The sequence below is a fragment of the Bubalus kerabau genome, chromosome 3 (genome assembly GCF_029407905.1).
Source record: "Bubalus kerabau isolate K-KA32 ecotype Philippines breed swamp buffalo chromosome 3, PCC_UOA_SB_1v2, whole genome shotgun sequence".
In the NCBI taxonomy this organism is placed as follows: domain Eukaryota; kingdom Metazoa; phylum Chordata; class Mammalia; order Artiodactyla; family Bovidae; genus Bubalus; species Bubalus kerabau.
The window spans coordinates 181,208,624-181,231,029 of NC_073626.1; the positions used below are offsets into that span (position 1 = coordinate 181,208,624).

Here is a 22,406-nt window from a genome sequence, read left to right on the forward strand (position 1 = left end):
TTTGTCCCAGGTAACACAGCACGCTGTGGCTGCGCTGGGGTGTGACCCTGGGTCCGTCGGACGCCCTTTCCCCAGGCTGTCCTTTCTCTCTCTTTCTCTTCTGGGCCCAACATCTAGGGGATGTAGGTCAGATCATCTTTCCTTTAATGCCTGCCCATCCGGTCCAGTCAGCGGAGGGCCCAGCTCTGGCCCTAACGTGGCCCTCCCCACCTCCCCTGAGGGCTCAGGACCCCTAGACGCTCTGGGCTGCTTTTTCTCAGGGACAGATTGGAGCTTTGAAGGACATCCTACTCATTCATATGGAGGGCTTCAGGGAAGGTGAATTAGGCAGACCCTGGCCCCTTCAATCCTCTCAAGTGGCGGAGCCGCTCGTGGCCATCAGAACCCAGCCGTTTCACCAGGCTGCTAGCGGGGCGAGGGTGAGAGTGGCCGCGGCAGCCATCCATGGCAGAGCCGGGCTGGCTGCAACAACATGCTCTGTTAAGCGGACTGTCTTTTATGGTCTGGGCTGATTGTCCCCAACAAATAGCAAGCTTTTTATCATTCCTGAGATTTCCTGTTTGTTTATGGTGCTGGCAGAGACAGCCCTTTGAAGAGAACTGAAGACCAGTTTTAAGGACCCACTGCGAATCACTGGCCTCCTGAATACAGCTCCAGGAGCTCTGGATTCCACTGTTGCGCTCACATACTCGTCTGCAGTGGACCGTTAACAAACGCCTCCCACAATGCTGGCTGAAGGTGCAGGCTGAATACTTCCCATGGGGCCTAGGAGACTTGTGTTATGTTCCCATTGAACAGATGAGAAAACAGAGGCCACCAGCTGGGTGAGCGGCAGAGTGGTACTCAAGCCAGGATTTTTTTTTTCACTGCAAATCTTGCGTGGGTCCTCTCCTCCAACCAAGGCTGGGATTACAACTCAGATCAGTGGGCCCCTTTTGGGGTCCCGGGGTGGGGTGGCCTGGGGCTTTTTCTGAGGGGCGCTGTTTAGAGAGGCAGCAGACAAGGTGGGGCTGGGCATCAGAAGACCTGGGCTCCAGCCCCGCTGAGCTACTCAGGTGCAGTGTGGCTTTGGCTTAGCCACCGTTTCCCCACCTGTAAAATGAGGAGGTGGGTTCATGATCATTAACGGCAGCTTCTGAGTCTAACGTTTGGCAGTTCTGCCGTGAGGGCTGGCGGGGATGGTGCAGAAGCTCTTGAGCTTCCCAGGGGGTCTTGGATCAGAAGGTGATTATGGGGGTGGTGCCAGGAGGTGGTAAGACCCTCTAAATAGGAGGATTCCAGGGAGGAAAGACAGGGTACGTTGCAAGGTAGGGGCTCAGGGAGAAGGAATTTGCTAGGCTCAGGAAGTGAACGTTTCCAGCTCTGTGTCCCTCATGTGGGAGCCTGGCTGGGTCACCTCTGAGCCTCAGTTTCCTCATCTGTGCTGTGAGGGTCAGCGATGGGTGTCGAGTGTTGAATGATACCCAGCATAGGCAAAGTGCTTAACACAACACCGTGTTCCCTGTAACTGAGGACAGTTTGGGTGCGTGGCTAGCACACCCCTCATTCAAATTCTGCGTAACCCCTAAGGCGAGGCATCGCTAAGTCCACATGTTCCCTTCACTCACTGCCACTCTGCTGGTCTTTCCAGTCTCTCCTGCTGCCCCTTCCCCTTGCAGGGTTACCTGAGCGGGCGTATGACTCGTGGCACGTCTTGGTGATCTGGGCTGCGAGCTCTCGGTAGTGGGCCCTCTTTTCTTCCTTGGCATCCTCAGCGCCGAGGGCGATCATGCCCCCGGAGAAACAGGCCAGGTGCCCCATCTTGTGGTCCAGGATGCCCCCTCGCCACTCGGCGATGTAGGTCAGCCCCCCGGGAGAGACATTCACCAAGTGGGTCTCTATCGCCTGGGAGCAAGGTGGGAATCGGGGCAGGGAGGGAGGGCAAGAGGGGCACAGAGAAAGGAACGGGGGGACGGAAAGTGAACATTCTGGAGATGCAGCACGCGCAAGTCCTCCATCCCAGACAAAGGGGTCCTGTTGACCTTGGCTGGGGGTGGTCCCAGGCGGGGCTGGCAAGAGTTTCTGCCACTCACCCAGCTGAGGCCTGCTGCTTGCTGGGGCGGGGTGGGGAGCTTGGCCACAAGGCAGCTTCCCCACGGTGAGTCTCTTAATCAGATTTTTAAAAATCCTTTACGTTCAAACATTTTTAGAAAAAAATCTTTAAAAATTATTATCATTCTCCATTATATCCTCTGTCTCCCACATTGCAGGCGGATTCTTTACCAGCTGAGCCACAAGGGAAGCCCATATGCTCTGTTAAGGAATCTTAACCTGAAGCCTGGATGGCCTGCGGATGGGCTTGAGGGGGTCCAGAGTTCCCCTAATATTGTATGTGACACTTTAGAGCATTTTCAAGGGAACAGGATCAGTTATATTTGATCAGATTCTCAAAAGGGACCACAGACAATAAGAGCTACCCCCTACAAGCCCTTATCAGAGGCTTCCTCACTTAATGCCCACAATAAGCCAGGCACAGCGGCGAGTGGCTTGTCCCAGGTCTCCCACCACACCAGGATCAGGACAAGGACGCCCACATGCCCACATCTGATTCCTTCCATGACCTGACAGCTGCTCCTCTTGGTGACAAGGGGCTTTCAGAGTCCCTCCCTCCTCCCCCAAGAGGTGATGCTGTTGGGGAAAGACTCCCAGGATATTGGGGGGGGTGTAGGTGTCAGGCCATCACACCCCTGACTTCCTGCCAGTAGTCCCTGGGACTCCAGCAGCCCTGGAGACGGAGGTGATGGTGGCAGCCACCCAAACAGCACAGGGCTGCACTCAATGGGTCCCCTCCGCTCTATTCTCTGGGGTGGGATGCGGGGGTCTCTGTACTCTGTAAATAGCACACGTGCCTGCATCTTGGGCCTCTGTAATGCCCTCCCATGGTTTCCAGGCGCCCTCAGACCAAAGTCCAGCAGGGCCTCCGACTCCATGATCTGCACCCTGAGGTTTAATTCAATGCCAGGGACATGGCTCCCAGGTGTAGACTCCGGGTCAAACCGCATCTCCACCAGCCCCAAGCTGTGTGACATTGGGCAGGTTCTCTGTTCTCTCTGTGCCTCAACTTCCTCATGTATAAAACCAGGGTGAGAGCACAAGCCACTTTACAGGGTTATGAGGGTCCAATGTGACATGTCTGCGGAGCTTAGCATGTTTCTTTGTGCAGAGAGGCCTTAATAAAGAGGCCTCTGGCAACTTGCTACCTCCAGCTCTGCCGCTTCCTTGGTGAGAATACCCCCGTCGAAACCACGGCGGCCCCATCACTCTATGACCCTGTTATCTCTCTATGCAGTTCTGGCCCCACGTGCCTGCTCCTGTTTGTATATGATTCTATGGGATATCTGCTTCCATCCCAGGACCGAGTGCCAGGTGATGGCAGAAGCCACCATCGTCAACCACCAGCCAGTGGCTGGCACTGGGGAGGTGCTCAGACAACATTTGTTCCTTGATCTGTTTTTCCTTGCCAGAAAAAGCAGAGAGGCTGGCGATTATGACTCCTCTCCGGTCTGCCCTCTAGCCTCCCCTACTCCCTTCCACCCTCCCCCTCCCTGGCCCTGGCCACACCTGTGCCCCTTCCCAGCCCCCAGGACACTTTGTGAGCGCCCTCAGTGCCAGCGCTGTGCTCCATGCAGGGGATACAGCCCAGAAGATGGGCCTGGGCCCCAGGGAGCTCACCGGTGGGCACAGAGGCTTCCCAACAAAAGCAAATAACGCCTGAGAATCATGACTTGTGATCAACATTTGAATAAAACAAGTTAAGGGGATGAGACAGAAAAAAGCTTGGGGAGGGGGGTGGTCCTACGCTGCAGAGTGAGGTCAGAGATGGTTTCAACGCTGGTGACCCTCACTGAGACTTTTTTTCCTACCTCGGGCTTTGTTGCAACTGCTGTTTCTTCCCTAAGCTCCAGCCCCAACTTGTTACCTTCAGCTCTGCCACTTCCTTGGCGAGAATACCCCAGTGGAAACCACGGTGGCCCTGTTACTCTATGACCCTGTTATCTCTCTATGCGGTGCTGGCCCCACGTGCCTGCTCCTATTTGTATATGTTTCTTTGGGACATCTGCCTCCATCCCAGGACTCTGAGTGCCAGGTGATGGCAGAAGCCACCACCATCAACCACCAGCCAGTGGCTGGCACAGGGGAGGTGCTCAGACAATATTTGTTCCTTGATCTGTTTTTCTTTTGCCCTCGGCTGTCAGGCCCAGGCTGGTGGGCTGGCACCAGGACCCTCGCTGAGCAGCAGATGGGGATGCTTTGATGATGTGACTGATGCGCCAGGGCACTGCTCTCCTTGGGAGGAGCATCGGAGTGACCTGCAGGGCTGCGGGGCCCTGACCCGGCAGAGCTGGGTCCACCGCAGCTGCTCTGCGGCGCTAAGTGTGTTGGAGCAGGGAGGGGTGGCAGGGCTAGTCCTGAGTGCAGATCCCTGGTTCAGTTACCCACTGTCAACAATTGGGAGAGAACCCAGACATCCAGGGAGATCCTAGGAAGCTTCGCACTGCAGCTGGAAATCGGCACCTTTAAGACTGTCTCCCATTGGTTAACTTCTCTTTAGGGTTAATGGGGCTTCCCTGGTGGCTCAGAGGGTGAAAAATCTGCCTGCAATGTGGGAGACCTGGGATTGATCCCTGGGTTGTGAAAACCCCCTGGAGAAGGGAATAGTTATCCACTCCAGTATTCTAGCCTGGAGAATTTCATGCACAGAGGAGCCTGGCAGGCTACAGTCTGTGGGATCATAAAGAGTTGGACATGATGGAGAGACTAACACTTTCACTTTCACCACGCTATGTAAGTGTGGTAAAGAGTGAAAAGATAGGCCAGTCTCTCTCTGAGGATATAACTGAGACAAGCAAATGTAAAGGTGAAAAAGCAAACCCCAAAGCTTTCTAAAACCCTAAGCAAGACAAGAGACAGCAGTCTGGCAACTGACCAGTAGAAAGGCTAAAATCACAGCAAGAGACAGAGTGGAGAGCTGAGTTTGAACCCCAGCTCTGCAGTGTGAGAGCTGCATGACTTTGGGCAAATTGCTTTACTTTTCTGAAGACTCTCTTTCATCTTCTGTAAAATGGGAACAATACTTTCTGGATGGTTATGAAGCCGCTCAAAGACTCTGGCTAAGCACTGGCATTGACGGTTCCTTCCTTTGCCTCCTGGAGGGCACCCTGTCTGCAGCCTCCTGAGGGGGCTGTCAGACCAGCCAGGATCCTCTGTGATTTGGCAGCTGGTAAGTGGAGGATCTGGAGTCAGTGAGACTTGCGTTTGAGCTCTGGCTGTGAAACTTGCTGCTGAGGGCCTTGGGCCTTTCTTTTTAATTAATTTATTTTTTAATTGAAGGATAACTGCTTTACAGAATTTTGTTTTCTGCCAAATATCAACATGAATCAGCCATAGGTATACATATGTCCCATCCCTCCTCCCTCCCCTCAAGGTTGTTACAGAGCCCCTGTTTGAGTTCCCTGAGTCATACAGCAAATTCCCATTGGCTATCTATTTTACACATGGTAATATAAAGTAATGCTCAAATTTTGAGCTAGCAAAATTGAGCTAGCAAAGTAAAATTTTGCTAAGTACAGTAAAGTAAAATTTAATTTGGTAAAAAAGTAAAATTTAGAAAAAAATTGAGCCAGCAAAGTAATGCTCAAAATTCTCCAAGCCAGGCTTCAACAGTACGTGAACTGTGAAATTCCAGATGTTCAAGCTGGATTTAGAAAAGGCAGAGGAACCAGAGATCAAATTGCCAACATTCACTGGATCTTTGAAGATGCAAGAGAGTTGCAGAAAAACATCTATTTCTGCTTTATTGACTATGCCAAAGCCTTTGACTGTGTGGATCACAACAAACTGGAAAATTCTGCAAGAGATGGGCATTACCAGACCACCTGACCTGCCTCTTGAGAAATCCATATGCAGGTCCAGAAGCAACAGTTAGAACTGGACATGGAACACAGACTGGTTCCAAATAGGGAAAGGAGTACGTCACGGCTGTATATTGTCACCTTTCTTATTTAACTTCTGTGCAGAGTACATCATGAGAAACGCTGGGCTGGAAGAAGCACAAGCTGGAATCAAGATTTCTGGGAGAAATATCAATAACCTCAGATATACAGATGACACCACATTTATGGCAGAAGGCGAAGAAGAACTAAAGAGCCTCTTGATGAAAGTGAAAGAGAAGAGTGAAAAAGTTGGCCTAAACATTCAGAAAACTAAGATCATGGCATCTGGTCCCATCACTTCATGGCAAATAGATGGGGAAACAGTGGAAACAGTGGCAGACTTTATTTTTTTGGGCTCCAAAATCACTGCAGATGGTGACTGCCACCATGAAATTAAAAGACGCTTGCTCTTTGGAAGGCAAGTTATGACCATTCTAGACAGCATATTAAAAAGCAGAGACATTACTTTGTCAACAAAGGTCCATCTAGTCAAAACTATGGTTTTTCTAGTAGTTATGTATGGACGTGAGAGTTGGACTATAAAGAAGTCTAAGCGTTGAAGAATTGATGCTTTTGAACTGTGGTGTTGGAGAAGACTCTTGAGAGTCCCTTGGACTGCAGGGAGATCCAACCAGCCCATCCTAAAGGAGATCAGTCCTGAATATTCACTGGAATGACTGATGCTGAAGCTGAAACTCCAATACTTTGGCCACCTGATGCAAAGAGCTGACTCACTGGAAAAGACCCTGATGTTGGAAAAGATTGAAGGCAGGAGAAGGGGACAATAGAGGATGAGATGGTTGGATGGCATCACCGACTCGATGGACATGAGTTTGAGTAGGCTCTGGGAGTTGGTGATTGACAGGGAAGCCTGGTGTGCTGCAGTCCATGGGGTTGCAAAGAGTCGGACACGACTGACCGAACTGAATGTAAGTTTCCATGTTACTCTTCCCATACATTTCACCCTCTCCCTCCTCCAGACCTTGGGCCTTTCTAAGCCTCAGTTTCATCACCTGTAAGAAGGGCACTAAATAAGGCCAGGCATCCAGCACAGCTGCCTGGAGGAGACCACAAGGACAGAAACTCCCTGCTCTTCCTGTTGTGCCTCCTCTTGACCCCAGGGGTGTGCCTGCCCGCCTGTCTGAACCCCCGCCCTCCATGCCCACCCTGGCAGGAAATTGGTCTGACCTGCACTTTGGAGGCCCTGAGGCAGCTTTCACAGTGGTTGCCCGGGCCCCAACCCAGAGGCTGTAAAGTAACCTTGTTGGGGTGCAGCCTGGGCACTGGGATTTTGCAGCTCCCCAGGTGATTTTTAACATGCCAACAAGGTTGACAACCACCAGAACATTCTTCAAAGCCCCAAACTCGCCAGAGGCCCAGCCTTTACCCGGGGTCAGAGACATTGCAGGCTCTTCATTGGGGAGATCAAATGCCAGAGCAAAGCTGAGTTCTCTCCTGTTCAATCAAGTGTTTCTATAAAGCTCCCCGTTTGCTTAAATAATTCATGGCCATTTCTTCCCTTGAAGCCTCAGCTACAGTGTGCCCTGAGGGCTGGGAACCGGGCTGCTCGTTAACTTTTCTGTTTATCCTGCAAGGAAGGCAGAAAGGGCCTCTCCAGGCAGCACTGCTGGACCTGACCGCTAACCCTTGACAGACGCTGCAGGCTGCGGCTGCAGCTCAGCCCGGAAACTTGAGTGGACAGGGCGGAGCCAGGCCGAGCTGGGACTGCAGTCCCAGGACCTGCTTCATGACTGAGGTCTTGGCGCTGGGGAGCTGGGCAGGGGAGATTCATCACTGAGCCCACAGTTTTAAAGGGTCCACGGCTCTGGAGGGCTGTTCCAGTGTGTTTCCTTGAAGAACGACCATTCCTGGCCAGATTCAAGTGATCAGAGCGTAGTTAGATGTCATTCATCCATCCAGTTGCTGCCCACACCCATTCATCCACCTATATCCACCCACCCATCCTTCCACTCACCCATCCACCCATCCATCCACCCACTCACACACCTCTCCTCCCTGCCTTCCTCCCCACTTCCTTTTCTTCCATCCTTCCACCCACCTATCCACCCATTCAGTCATCCATCTGTACTTCCTTCCCACCCTCCCTCTGAGAGAGAAGCCGGGGAAGGCTAATTCTATGGCCTGAGTTGACCAACAGGCAGGACCCAGCCACGTGAATGATATTCCAGGTAGGAGGGCAGCAGGTACCAAAGCTCTGAGGTGGGAATGAGCCGGTGTGCCTGAGGGAGGCTGGGGACCAGAGCTCAGAGGGCAAGGGGGAGAGAAAGAGGTCAGGGTGACTGGCAGGCCCAGGTCAGGGACTGTGGGCAAAGGCGAGAAGTCTGGTTTGTTCCAAGTGCTGAGCAGCTGTGTGGGGAGGGACAAGCACTTACAATTATTCGGGCTGCCGTGGAAGAACTGACTTAAAGTGGGGAGGGGTGAGCAAGGAATCCAGTTAGCTTCGACCAAAGAGGGAGCAGAATAGATCCAACCTGCTCAATGTACTTTATGAGGAAACTGAGGCCTGGAGCCTGCCTTTTGTTTCACTGGGCTCAAAGGTATCTTACCAGTGGGCTGCTGGGTTCCAACCCCCCTTCAGAATAGCCCAGGCTAACTGGCTGCCCATCAGTCCCACAGTCTCTGCCCCTTTGGCCCATCTGAGTCTAGCATTCTTGTTCACTCCATGCCACGTGAACAGACCAGCTGAGGGACAGTGGGGAGAGCCTGGCAGCTGGCTTTGGAGACCTGGTTTTAGCTGGAGTTCTGCCCGTTCTGTGCTGTGTGTCTTTGAGCCACTGCCTTCCCCTCTCTGGGCCCACAGGATGGGTGTCCCGCTGGGGAGGCCCCTCTCAGCTTGGATGTGCTAATTACGTCCCCTCTGGTTCAGCCGGAAGATGTGAGGGTCCTGCTTTGGCAGCCTCCCTTGGGGGCCCCTGTGTTCTGGGTTCTGACACAGCAGGAGCACAGACCCTGTGTTTCTGAATCAGGCTGCCTGCTGCTTCCCCTGAGGCCCTGGACAAATGACTTCACCATCTTCAGCCTGGGTTCTGCATTTATAAAACGAGGGGGCTGACATGACCCTGATTTCAAGGTGTTTGAGAACAGTCACAGACAGGGTGTGCAGAGCGACAGGCTGGGGAGGGGACAGTCTTGGGGTTCCTTTGGGCCCGCTCGCTGTGGGGGGTGCGGGTGGGCAGAAGTGGGTGGGGGCCAGGCTCCCAGCTCTCAGGGACCCTCGGGGAACTGGCGGCGAGTGACCAAACCGCCCATGCAGCGTCAGGCGCCTGTCTTACCTCCAAGGCTTCGTAGTACATATCTTTAGCTTCCGTATCTGTCTTGGCCGACATCAGCCAGGACTTGATCAAATATTCATAAAAACTGTCCCCGAGTCCTCCAACCGAGACGTGGTCTGTGAGGGGAGAGAGGACAGGAATATTATCTCCACCGGCCGCCGGCAAGACTCACCGGGTGAGCTCGGTGGGGAGCGCGCATTTAATCCCTGGCCTCAGACACCCCAGCAGAACTGTTCAGGGGTGCTGGGAGAAAGGTGTGGCTTGCGACTGGGGGCCACCGGGGCAGCTCCAGCTTGATGGTCCCACACAAAAGTGCAGGGGCTCCTCCAGCTGCCATAAATCATGTCGTTTAGCAGGCGGAGGACGGCAGGGCTGCTGGTTATTAACTGTAAATGAGTTGCATTTCTTTAAAAAGATAATCTGGTGGCAGGGAGTTCAGGGATTTTTTATTACCCGGTGCCAAACATGGTAATTAATGCTGGGCAGGTTCATAAAAGGCCATGGGAAGGAGGAATGAGAGGCTTAATTTAGTTGGTCAGAGTGCAGAGCTATTCTGAAAAAGCCAGGTTTAAATGTAGCCAGTTGGGATGAACGGAGTTCAAAGGAGCAGGGGGAGGGAAAACCGGGTTGGAGGACCCCTCCGTCCGCCCTGGGGGAGCAGGACCTCCAGGCGTGGCTGGACGAGCAGGTGTCCCCACAGGGCAGCTCCGAGAGAGTGACAGGTGACAGAGGAGCACTTAATTACAGAAGCAAGAGCGCACTTCACTCCCATTAACAGGCAACCTCAGGGCATTCGGTAGATATGGCAAGGAGAGAACTGCGGTTCCTGGTTAAGCAGGGAGACAGAGAAAGGAAGGAAAGGGGCTGGATGAAGGCAGGGCGTGGGAAATGGGAAGAGGATTTTCAGCTCCTCTGGAAAAAGAGGGGGCCGAGAGAGAGAAGGGAGGGAAGGGGGTAGAGGCAAGAGAAAGACACAGAGACTATGGCAACGGCTACCCTCTTTCGAGGGTCTACTGTGGGCCGGAAGCTTTGCGGTATTATGTGTAACAGGCTTCCCAAGAACCCTGTAGAGTAAGCACGACAAACCCCATTTCCCAGATGGGAAGACTGAGAGTGAGCCTAAATAGCTCAGCCACCAAGCCAGTAGAGCGCTCACTTTCTGCAGCTTCACACAGTCAACCAAGAGAAGGAGGCAAAGACAGAGAGAGAGAGAAAGGACAGGTGTGAAGAGGGAGAGCCCAGAAATGGGAGGAAAAGACAGAACCAGGAGAGGGGGCTTATAGGAGGCCCCACGGTAAACCAGCCCTGCCAGCCCCCTCCGGCCCCTCCTTAAACAAATCTTGGTCCAGCAAGGGTTCAGGAAGGGGACAAGCACTTGGGAAAATGGAAACAGACCAGATAAAGCCTGGGGCTTAGGGAGGCATGGGAAGGGGCCAGCGTGGGCTGGACTTTGTTACCCGAAAAGACGGGACCAGCCTAGTGTCCCCCTCGGCCCCTCTCCCTGGGGAAGGACACAGCTGGACAAGCACAGAGGTGGGCAGGGCTGTGCCAGGCCTGATAGATGGACGGTGTGTCCACAGCCCTGGCAGGAGACCCATGCAGAGCAGAGGTCGGGGGAGGCTAGAGGTTGGACCAGGTCAGCCTCCGCAGATGGGGCTGTGGCTGGTGACACACAGGAGGGGCACGGTGACCTCCGTGGTCATCTGCTGGGCCTGCCTCCTCTCCGCTGCCCCAAACGCTGCAGCCCGCCCCCACACACTCTGTCTCACCTGTGATGACCCCTCTGTCGGGAAGACCCTTCCCCCCTGGCATGGCTCAGGCCCTCTCCCTGCTTTGCTCCACCTAGAAAGGCTCTCCTCCATGTCCCCACAGGGGGACCATGAGGAAGGAGGGAGATAAGGCAGCTCTGCCCTCTGGCCCGGTGCCTTCCTGCAGTAGGCGCTAGGTGACAGCGGCCCCCCACCGTTGCTGGGTGCTGTATCGTCAGGACCTGTTTGTGGGTCTGCCTCCCCAGCTCGGCTGTGGGCTGTGTGGGGAGGGACCATGGGAGATTCGCAGCTGTGCCCAATACCTCCACCGCACGCAGCAGACGCCCCAGTGGGCCCTGAATGAGAGAAAGGTGAGCAGATTTGGGCCGTGCTGGGAAGGACCTTGAAGGCCACGCCAGTGAGGCTGGACTTTATCATGTGACTGCAGAGCGTGGTGAGTGACGAGGTCCAGGGCTTCCCCTGGCAGGTGTGTGTGGGAGAGGGAGCCAGGTCAGCAGGTGTCCCACAGTTGTTTGAGACAGGACCCCCCCTGGGACGTGCGTAGAGTTTCACAGGGCCTCGGCTGCAGCGCACAGTTCTTATCTGGAGGTCCTGCCGCTTTCTAGCCTCTGTGTGTGACGTGTGTGTGGGGGGCGATGTGTGTGTGTGATGTGTGTGATGTGTGTGGTGTGTGATGCGTGTGACATGTGTGTCGGGGGGCGATGCGTGTGTGTGTGATGTGTGTGGTGTGTGATGTGTGTGTAATGTGTGTGGGCGATGTGTGTGTGTGGTGTCTTCCCACACCAAGGGGCACAGGGGAAAAGTATAGGAGTGGGAATTAGAAACATTAGCTCCGGACAAGTCAGACCCCTGCCCTGGGGGGCCTCCATCTCCTGATTTGTCAAATGCAGATGGGAGCAAAGAGTTTGTGTGCTTGAGTGGAGCTGGATTCTTCTGCTTCCTGACCGTGTCAACAACACTCCCATCACACTCGGCAGCAGGAGGCGGCCACCCTACATGCCTGGGAATCGCCAGCAGGAAAGTAGCGTGAAGCTAGGGAGGCGGCCAGGCTGCAGCTGGCGGGCCGCTTACACTCCTACGCCGCCCATGGGGGAGAATCTGGGCTCGCCACGTCCCTCCCACCAAGGACGGTGTGGGATTCAGGCAGTGGACAAGGCGGCCAAGCTACTCCAGGGGCCAAGCCGGAGGGCTGGCAGCTCTTCAAGCTCTGCTGGGGCCGGTCTCATCTTGGTGCTTGCTGCCAGCAGCAGCCTGGTGGACCTATCCTGGCTGCGACGTCCTAGGGGCTGGAGGGTCTTGGCCTCTCACTACCCTGACATCCAGCTTCAGGCAGGAGTGGGGACTGGGCAAGAGCATGGGTCTGGGCTGGGAGGTAGCCTCAGTTAGTTCTTCGCCTCCTGAAGCTGCAATGTCTGTGGCTGCAAGTGGGCTACACAGAGGATTCAAGGAGAGATAAGAACGTGAACTTGGCTTATGCAAGATGGGAATGGCATCATCTGCTGGAAAATCACACAGTCATCCAGAAAACAAAACCAAACGAACCCAGTGAAAACCACAGAAAAGCCAAGATGACCCCTGGCACCAAAGCCAGGGGAGGAGGAAGGCAGGCGCCCAGAGGAGCAGGGCTTTCTTTATAACCTTCCCTCTGCAATCCAGTGGGCCTTGGCTTCATATTTTATTAATAGGAAACATTTTTCCATATGTGACTGAGTCTGCCCAGCCCTGCGACCCTGGGTGCAGCCTGCAAAGAAAATTATGCTTCTCAGCAGGGCCGGGGAAGGCGGGGAGGCTCCCCTGTAATTTGCCAAGGTGGCCCTTCAGGTTGGGAAGCCACGCCCCTCGCCCCCTGGTAATGGGTTTTGCCCCATTGTCCTGGAGCAGCTAGGGCCGGCAGCTGCAGTTTATCTCTTAACCCAGTCAGGCCTTGCAATTAAAGGCAGTAACAGTTATTGAACTGTCTCTTCCCGTGGCCATAATCTGTAATTCAAACCTTCATTTTCCCCTGGCACTTCTGAATTTGGTACTGTGTTTTGGTTATAAATACTTTGCGTTTCTCCAAGCAGTTTTTGCAGGAGGCTCCTTGGGAATGAGGTCATCACCAAGGAAAATTCCCGGGTCGAATTTTCTGGGCCTCCTGGACCGGCGGATCCTAGAGGCTCTGGCTTGGAAGGGCAGGCCTCTGCAGTTTCCTCACAGTATCCCTGCTGGCCGGCCAGCTGGCCCTCCAGGCCCTGCTTGTTTGTGATGGGTGCTTATCACCCGTTAGGACAACCCATGCCATCTTTTTTTTTTTTAAGTCTTGTTTTGAATTTATTACAATATCGCTTCTGTTTTATGTTTTGGTTTTTTGGCCCTGAGGCATGTGAGAGCTTAGCTCCCCACCAGGGATCCAACCCACACCCTCTGCATCGGAAGGCAACGTCTTAACAACTGGACCGCCAAGGAAATCACAACCCGTGTCATCCTTGGAGAATGAACCGAAATCTGTTTACTGCAGCTTTTGACCAGCGCTCCTACACCCTTCTGTAGTACACAAAGATCATATCTCTAGCTCTTCCATTTTGCAAGAGAGGAAACCAGGGCTCAAAGAGAAGAAGTGACGTTCCCCCAGGGTGGGCAGGAATTAGACTCAGGTTCACCTTGTCCCTGAGCCTTTGCTGATGACATTACAACTGGGGTTGGAGGCAGGGAAAGGGGTAAGGGGGCAAAAAAAAAAAAAGGTAAGGGTAAAGGGAAAGGGTCCTTGTCTGGGTAGAGGCAGTGGAGGTGGGGCTTCTGGGCGAGTCTTGGGAAGCCCTGAGAGGCAGGGCGCATGGAACCAATTTGTGCTGACGGTGACCACACGACTAGGGCCTTGGTCAGAAAAGGCAAGGCAGAGCCGGGCTTCCCGACAGTGGGGCAATGATGGAGGCTGGGAGACCTTAACACTCCCCTGCCTGAGAGTTTCACAAACCCCATTCTGTTTCAGTGGGTGGAGCTGGGGGCTGTGAATGAGGCTCCAGAGGTGACCCACAACAGTTTGGTTGAAAAAAAAGCCTCTGAACATAAACAGGTGCTGGAAATCCTAGCACCGATTCTTATAGGTGTAAGATATGAGTGAGGAACTCATGATTTTTATATTGCTGTATAGGCAAGATCTGCTTAAATGTTTTTTTAAGAAATTAAAGTTGGAGGAAGGGAACCAGATGAAGCGGGGTGGGAGAGGATTGCATGGCTTTTCTTGGAGCCATATTTGGAGTAAACCTCTAACTGGAGCACTCTTGCAAGTTTGGGAGAGGATGAAGGAGGTTTCGGTGGGCATCAGAAGAGATGGAAGGCTGGGGATGGCTAGCGTGGGCGATGCACAGGGCGGGCCTCACACCTGTCACAACGGCAATGGCAACGGTAACGAGCACTCCCCACGGCTCCTGGCAGGACGGTGGTACCCAGGAGCCCTGAGCAAATGCATCACCCCTCACTGGGCCCAGGTGCCTCACACAGCCTGGCGGGCGGGGAAGCCGGGCAGAAATCCAGTGGACCAGGGGCACCTGTACTCACGTTGCATCCAATTCCCGCTCACCGGGCTGAGGAAGTTGGGGTAGAGGCCGAAGGGCTTGTCAATTTCCCGAAGGACCTTTCGGATGTTCCTGACCTGCCAAGAGATGGACACCAGGCACATCTTTACTTTCTCCAAGGAGCCAGCTAATTCCCAGCCCACTGAGGACCAGGGTGGCTGATTCCAGTCCAGAGAGGAAAACATGCCAACAAGGAAAGGAGAGCTGGGTAACCAGCAGTTGGCTCCAATCTGGAGGTCAAGAGGGGCCCTTAATGCTCAAGAGTGGGGTGTGGCAGGATGTGGCCACAGTGGGGCCTGATCTCCCACCTCTGTGCTGACTGATCTGCCAGGGGCCCTGCCAGTCTCCCCTTCCCCACCTTACCCCTTCCTCACTGTGTGTGGATTGCGGGGACAAGTCTTTTTACTAGGGGCTTCGTATAAATGATAGTCGCTCATTTGTAAGTGCTAGACAAAACTGTCTTTTTCAGTCAGAAATGGTTAAATATTGGCAGTTTCACATCGCTCAGCCTGGTAATATGTTGTTTTATCTGACACGGTAGGAACCATTCCAGAAGGGAGGATCCTTAGCATTCTTGTGCCCTAATAGGCGTCTCGGGGTTTTAATAACAACTGCAACAGCCGTTAACGTTTCTCAGTTGCTCTGAGACACACCCATCAGATACTCGATCGCCAACCCTCCTAACAATCCATACGGGATTATCATCTCAGGAATCAGGATATCGGAGAGGTGCGGTCACTTGCCCATGGTCACGGGGCTTGTAGTGGCAGAAACCAGGGCGTGAGTCTGGTCTGTCCGTCCACACGGAGTGGCCCTGGGTCCAACAGGGATCAGGGCAGGGACCGTGCAACAGAGGCTCCCCCTGCTAGAGCAGGACGCTGGGTCTGCAACCTTTGGGGCTGCGAAGGGCATGACATGGGATTCAGCAAGGCTTTATCCATCAGGGGCTGCTGTCTGGCAGAACATGAAATCTTCCAGTGCAGACTCCGCAGGACAGAAAGGCCCTTGGGGACCGAGCTGTAGCATGCTCACAGATTTATCTACAAGCCGAGGAGCAGTGTTTTAGCTGTCAGACCTTTCTTTCCAGGCACAGAAGCTCGCTCGCACTTGGCTTTGCCACATCAGATCTCATATCCATTTATACTAACAGAGTCCATTATGGGGGACAGGACTGTGCTTGCACCTGAGTCAGTCTTGATCGTCCTGGTGGTGAGCAGTGAAGCGAGCTAAATGAGCTCCCCTGGAGGGTGTGGGTGCTTCCAGAATCAGGGCCAATTTGTTGACTGCCAATAATTGCCTGTGTGAGAGGCATGACTGCGGGAATCAAAGGAGCTGGAGAATGTAAATGTGGTGACAGAGAGGTGGAGGGACTCTTGTGAAAAAGCTGGAAGCCTGCTGTAGTGATCTGGTCTTGAAAGAGCATGGGTTTCAGGGCCAGAAAGTTCCTGGGTTTGAGTCTCAGCTTAATCACTTACCAGATGGATGACTCAGGACAGGTGATTGAACCTCTCCGAGTCTCAATTTCCTCCTCTGTCAAATGGGGATAAAAGAAGACACACCTCACAGGCTTGGTGGGAAAATCAGAGCCACTACACAGGGCCCAGCACATCTTAGGTGCTCAGGCAGCGGCAGCTCCAGCCTAGCAGGAACTAGAGCAACTCCTCGCCTCACTCCTGAGCCAGCCGTGGTATTCCTAGAGGGGTCTGGCTCAAGAGCAGTGGAAATAGGGAGGCTGGGGGCAAAGTCAGCCTGGAGTCGGGCAAAAGGACCAGAGACCAGAATATAAGATTCATCAGAAGTGGGATTGACTTTACTCCATGAGCTCTGGAGGTGGGGTGTCCTGGGGAGGCAGAGCCCTCTCAATATAAGGAGGGGCTTCTGAACGGAGGTCTGACAACATGAGGGGCTGTTTAAGGGTGATGGTGAGCCCCAGTGCTGAGGAAATGATCAAGGGGTTGAAAAACCCTTCTTGAGATTCTTGAGAAAGCTTGGGTGGATTCCCACATTGAGTAAGCAGTGGTCCTCTACCTGACATCAAAAAACACATGGGTGTTTTTATTTAAAGACTTTTTTTTTTTTTTTTTGATGTGGACCATTTTAAAAATCTTTATTGAATTTGTTACAATATTGCTTTTGTTTTATGTTTTGTTTTTTTGGGCATGTGGGATCTTAGGTCCCCAACCAGGGATCAAACCCACACCCCGCCACCCTGCGCTAGAAGACAAAACCGCAACCACTGGGCCTCCAGGGAAGGCCTGTACGGGTGCTTGTTTAAAATGCAGATTCCTGGGCTTGGGATGACACTCAGAAATCTGCTTCTTCACCAGCCAGCGTGCTAGGTGATGGTTTGAGGCTGGCTGGCTGACGTAAGCCTGGGAGCCACTGTAGTGGTGTGACTCTGTGACCCCCTGGCTCCCTTGGCATTCTAAGAGATTAACACAGGACCGGGGAAGAGAAGACTTTGGCGGCAGGGGGGTGGTGGGGGTGGGGGGCGGTGGTCTCCTGCTTCCTGGAGGGCAGGGCTTTATCTCCCTGCAGGGCCAGGACTCGGGAAGGGTCAAGTGCCATCGGCGGGTGGTGTGTGTCCACTTTCCTTCTTTGGGTTTAGAGTTGGATCTATGGGGACCCTTCTAGATGGGACTGCCCCGGGCTGTGACCCTGAGAAACCGCTCTTTCTGGAGGGCTTCACAGGGCAGGGGCGGCTGTCAGGAGGGACAAAGGCCTGGACACTAGCTCTCTGCACCCCTGCAGTCCTAGCCAGCGGGGTAACTGAGAAGGAACAGACGTGAGCCTCTGCCACGGAGGGAAATCACTTTGCCAGCCTGCTGACAGCGTGAGCTAGACGGGCAACTGGAAGCGCTAAGGCAGGCAGATCTCACCCGAAGAAGTTAAATGTCTCTGGAAAGGGGACTTCGGTGCCGGGTGGCCAGTTCCTGCCAATGCAAGCTGGTGCCTAGACTTCCCTGGTTGCACTTACTCCGGATTTCACACATGTGTGGTTGCCACCGAGCTCACACGTATACCAGGGAAAACCTTCTCGCTGGCAGCCATGTCTCTTCCCTGCTTACTCCTTGTTCTCACCTTCCCTGCCGCCTGGCATCGGGTACAATTAGGCAACTATTTGCTACACTGGCCCTGGCTGCGGGCTTTCAGCTCCCCCGCCCCCCACCCTCAGCTGGCCCGTGCTCCATCTCCCTGAGTGCTCACCCTCTGCTCTCTGCAAGGGAAAGAGGGAAAGAGAGAAGACTTGCCTTTTCTGCGAAGACCTGGTTGCCAGAGAGCTGGGTGAGGTGTAAGAACTCCAAGTGCAGGGATCCAAACTCCGCCAGGATGCTGCTGCTCCCAGCCATGGCCCAGCCCCAGCTCCTGTTGGAGCCGCTGAAAAGACAGAAGCAGTCGGGTCACCCCCTGCTGGCGGGGCTGGCTCCTCTGCTTCGTGGAGGAGCACCTACTATGTGCTGGGCACTGGACTAGGAGCTTCACCATACAATCGCAGCGAATCCTCCCTGGGGGTCGATACTGTTCGTACCCCCCGTTTATCTGATGAGGATGTTCAGGTTGGTGAGAAACTCGCCTACAGGTCATTTAAACCCAGGGCTGTCTGACAGGCAATAGTCTTTGTTTCTACGGTCAAGCAGCTCCTGTAAGGTGTGTGGGCTCTCGAAGGACGTGGGCAGAGCTGCCTTGGTGGCCAAGACCTGGCACAGACATGATGCTAAATTTACAGGCGATAGGGATAATGCAGTCAGGGACCACAAAGACCCCCTAGAACATTCTATCTCCATCCACTTGTTCAAGGGCAACTGATCGCTCATAATCATTGTTGCTGTGTGTGGAGAGTGCATGGCCGGGGTCCAAAGTGGGGGACAACGAGAGGGACCCCGCTTGGCCCTTTCCTTCCCTCCACAGTCACTGCTGCCCGTGGACTCACACAGCTCCCACCTGGAACTTCGTGGAACCCACACCTGAAGGGTGGCTGGCTCTTCTAAGACCACCCACCAGGGACTACCCAGATCCTGGGAAGTCCGAGGTTAGGGATGAAAGCAGCATGGGCTCTCTGAGCAAAGGTCTCCTCGCCGCAGAGATGCACGCGTCTCATGAACGCCTTAGATGGATCACCAGCATGACTTGGCGGCCCCGCCAGAGAAGGCTGTCAGCTAACTGCCTCCTCCCTTTCCTTGAAAGTACTGGGTGCTTTCAAGGCGGAAGAGTGCAGAGGCAGGGCCTCGGGTAATCCTCCCATCTGCCCCTTTCACACATAGGGAAAACAAGGCACAGAATGGTGACGTCACCGCCCGAGATCGCACAGTTAAGTGGAGCAGCTGGGACCCTGGCTCCCCGGTAGCTGGCCTCTGTCCGCCCTCTGTCTCCCAAGGACCTAGGAGGGCAAGTGTGGGCCCACAGTTTGCCAGCTGAGGGGCCCTGCTTTATCTGGGTGGGCTGGGGCTCCCCCGAGGTTGCCTTTCTCCTCTCTGATGTGGTTTCAGGAAACTCGTGCAGAAACAGATGGAATCGAGTTCAAGGATCTTTTGGAGCAATGACCTCAATAAACACACCCGTTTCCTTGGTATTACTCTGACTCCGGGCAGGTGTGGAGGGAGGGGTTGCACAGAGGGGAAATTTGAGTTCTAGGTAGTAATTAAAACAGCTTCCAGATGCAGGCACTGGGGCGGGCTGTCCACATCATGACTGCATTTAAAGCCCACAGTTAAGCACCGTTAATTCCTGAGGAAAATAGACAGGGAAGTGAGCTGTCTTTAGAAGCTCAGAACCAGTAGGTGGTGGAGGCAGGAGTTGAACTGAGATCTGTTGGCCTCGGCCTCAGAGAGGACGACCCTCAGGGGTCCCCCAGATGGCCCCATATCCACCCTGAGAGAAGGGGAAGCTGATCCCTCTGTGTCCCTCTTCCCTCCAGGCCAGGAGACCTCTCTCCAGCCTGTGACCTCAGTGGGAGCCTCAGGCACCCAGAGAGGTCTTCCTGAATAATTGATGCTTCCTGCCCCGGCAGAGAAATTCAAGGTAAACAAACAAAAAAAAGCCCCAGCCATGATCAGCAGTCTTTTGTTCTCCCTTTCCTTACAGGAACCTCTCCTTCCTTCCCCTCCCTCCCAGTGCTCACCCTCCCAAGTGGACCTTCAGTGGTGGAGCCCCCGGGCAGGGGCAGGCGGTGGGCCTGGCGCTTTCCCCTCTCCGACCTGGCCTCACAAACTGGCTCCCCCAGTTCTCAGCTAGGGGACTTCAGGCGGGTCAGGGAATTCCTGCAGACCCCGACCTCCTCATCTCCACACCTCATAGAATCACTGTAAGTTATAAATTACGCATGCGATGGCTGTCATTGTAACCATTATGTAATAATGCACATTAGATTATGTTGTCTGTTAGAGTTAAGTTCTTGATATGTGCCAGGCAGCAGCGGTATCTTATTCTACCTTCACATCCAACTGCAGGGGTAGACAGCAAGATTCTTATTTCACAGGTTAGGACAGTCCTACTCAGAGAGGGTAAGACACTTTTGCAAGGTCACACAGTAACTTGACAGTGTTAGCTGAGCTGAAACCAAATCCACACCCTCGGTCCTCTGTGCCCCTAATGCATCCGTTCTGGGCAGCATCCATTCGGAGACCAGGAGGTCTTCTGATCAGCCTTGTGACTGGTGGGCTGACGGAAGCGGGTCTGCTCCCCTCCCTGCCTTTTCAGCTGGCAAGTGGGCCTGCAGCCTGCGTTCTCTCCCCTGGTGTGAGAGAACCATAATCCCCCTCCCCAGCCTGGCAGAAGCCTCTGTGTGTGTACACACGTGTATGGTATCAACACAATTGTTAATTCTGGAACCAGGCAGAGACTGGATTCTAATTTCTAACTTTGCAGCTGTGTGACCTTGGGCAAGTTACCTCACCTCTCTGAGTCTGTTTCATCACTTTAAAGTGGGGTCCATGTGGTTGCTGTGTGAAGAAGAGAGAGAATCCATAACATCGTGCCTGGGACACGTGACCATTTGACAAACCTAAATAATTATTACCACATGGATGCATGTGTGTGGCAGAAAGGTACACTTGTAAACAAGTATTTGGGTGTGAATCTGTGCACATAGGGATGGGAGAGTGTATGTGGCAAAGGTGAGGTTGGATCTGTGAGCCTTCATGATTAGGGTGAGTGGCAGTGGGGTGCACGCGTGTGTGTGAGCCTGAGTGTGTGAGAGCTACCTGGAGAGGCAGCAGAGGTGCAGAGGCCCTGGGACTGGACACCTCCCCTCTCCCAGAGTTCAGTGGTCCTGCAGGTCACAGGTCATGGCTGCCCCCTGCCTCTGCCTCCCAGGCCTGCCGCCAGGGAGGAGGAGTGGTCACGCTCACTCAGGGACCACCACCCCTCAGGGTCCTCCTCCTAGAGGCCCCGAGCAGAGCTGCCCACAGCCAGCCCTGCTGGGCAGGGGCAGCAGCGTGGACCCCGCTCCACCCTCTCCAAAGGCAACACTCAGCACCACGCCCCCAGGGCTGTATACATCCCTGACGCTTTCCCTGGTGGAACCAGGAGGCAATTTTAGCAACAGACTCTCTTACCCAGAAAATGAGAGGGAGGTGTTGCCAGGAAATATGCATTTACATACATATGTATACAGCACTGGCAGCATGCAAACAGCCTAAAAATAAATGCGCTTTCTTAATCAGAAATGTCAGGATCTGTGTGAGATCAGGTCTGGGCTCTGAGGGACCCGGGAAAGGCAGGCAGCCAGGGCTGCTGCGTATGGGGCTTGCTGGGGGTCAGGGGAGGGGGGTGCCATGTATGGAGGAGGGAGGGGTGCCTGAGCTAAGGTCTTATCCTGACCCTGGGCAGGGAGGCCCGAGAAGCTAGACCCGGGACATAGAGTTAGAATCACAGGGTGCTTATGTCTTGGCTCCGAGACATCTGGCCAAGTTTCTCCAGGATCAGTGTTTGTGGGAAAGGAGCCTGAAAAGAGATCCAACTGTCCACCTCTGAGGAGTCAAGCCTGGCACCGAGATGGTGTTTCAGTGGGTCCCTAGGGTTCCTCGCTGGTCTGTTACAGAGACTGAAGTGACATCACTCCCCAGGAATCCTTTCAGACCAGAGATGGTAAGTCAAGATGCCGAGCAGGCCGAATCCCCTCTTCTTTGCAAGGCCCTAGAGGGTGGGACCTCCTCCGGACGGACAGGGGCAGTGGGAACTCTACCTGAGCCCAGAGACTCTGCCTACCCTCCCCTGTGGGGCTGAGATTCCTGAGATAAGAAACTGCTTCAGGTGATGGGACGAGAAGTTCAGTGTGATGGAAATATTGCAGCTCTTTCCCCAGGGTCAGGCTGTAGCAGGGCCTAAAGCAGAGCCCCAGAGCGCTCCCTGGGTGCTGGGGAACAGCTCGTGCCTTCTACTAAGACTCCTGGATCTGTTCCACGCAACAATGGGCTGCAGGGTTCCTGCCTGAGGGAGGGCCAGGTGGGCATCAGGAGCACAGCTGTTGATCCATAACGAAATGATTTAAAAGTTGGCCCCCTTACCTGTGAGCAAGAAGACCTTGGGCAGCAGCCATAACATAAATACTGACCCTAAAGGACTGCTGTGTGGAGTGTGACCGGTGAGGCGATGAGCGAAACCATCGGCATGATGCCAGGCACAGAGTGACCACTCAATAAACGTAGGAATCAGCAATCATCAGAGTCGGCCTCCCGTTCCATACACGGTGCCTCGAGTGAACACGTGTGGAAGGAGAGAAAAAAGAAGGGGACGTGTGTCCTGCCCTTCGAGAAGCTGCAGGGCTGGTGGGGGAACGTGGGGAACGAGGGGAACGAGGGCCAAATGAAGCAGAGAGAG

At 54.0% G+C, this 22,406-nt stretch overlaps 1 protein-coding gene and 1 long non-coding RNA gene across 3 annotated transcripts in view; one reads left to right on the plus strand and one right to left on the minus strand.

Moving 5' to 3' along the window:
• The window catches only part of MAN1C1 (mannosidase alpha class 1C member 1), a 151,310-nt gene that overhangs the window by 3,798 nt on the left and 125,106 nt on the right, over window positions 1-22,406 (minus strand). For both annotated transcript variants that reach the window (XM_055574083.1, XM_055574084.1), the window contains exons 6-9: window positions 17,840-17,966; window positions 14,572-14,665; window positions 9,266-9,381; window positions 1,665-1,884 (exon numbers count right to left, since the gene is read on the minus strand). In XM_055574083.1, coding sequence (XP_055430058.1) covers window positions 1,665-1,884; window positions 9,266-9,381; window positions 14,572-14,665; window positions 17,840-17,966 — 557 coding nt within the window. The remainder of the gene's footprint in view (window positions 1-1,664; window positions 1,885-9,265; window positions 9,382-14,571; window positions 14,666-17,839; window positions 17,967-22,406) is intronic.
• On the plus strand, window positions 19,191-21,711 carry LOC129647026 (uncharacterized). The gene is made up of 3 exons (XR_008712238.1): window positions 19,191-19,607; window positions 19,701-19,890; window positions 21,628-21,711. It is a non-coding gene; the product is annotated as an uncharacterized LOC129647026 (long non-coding RNA).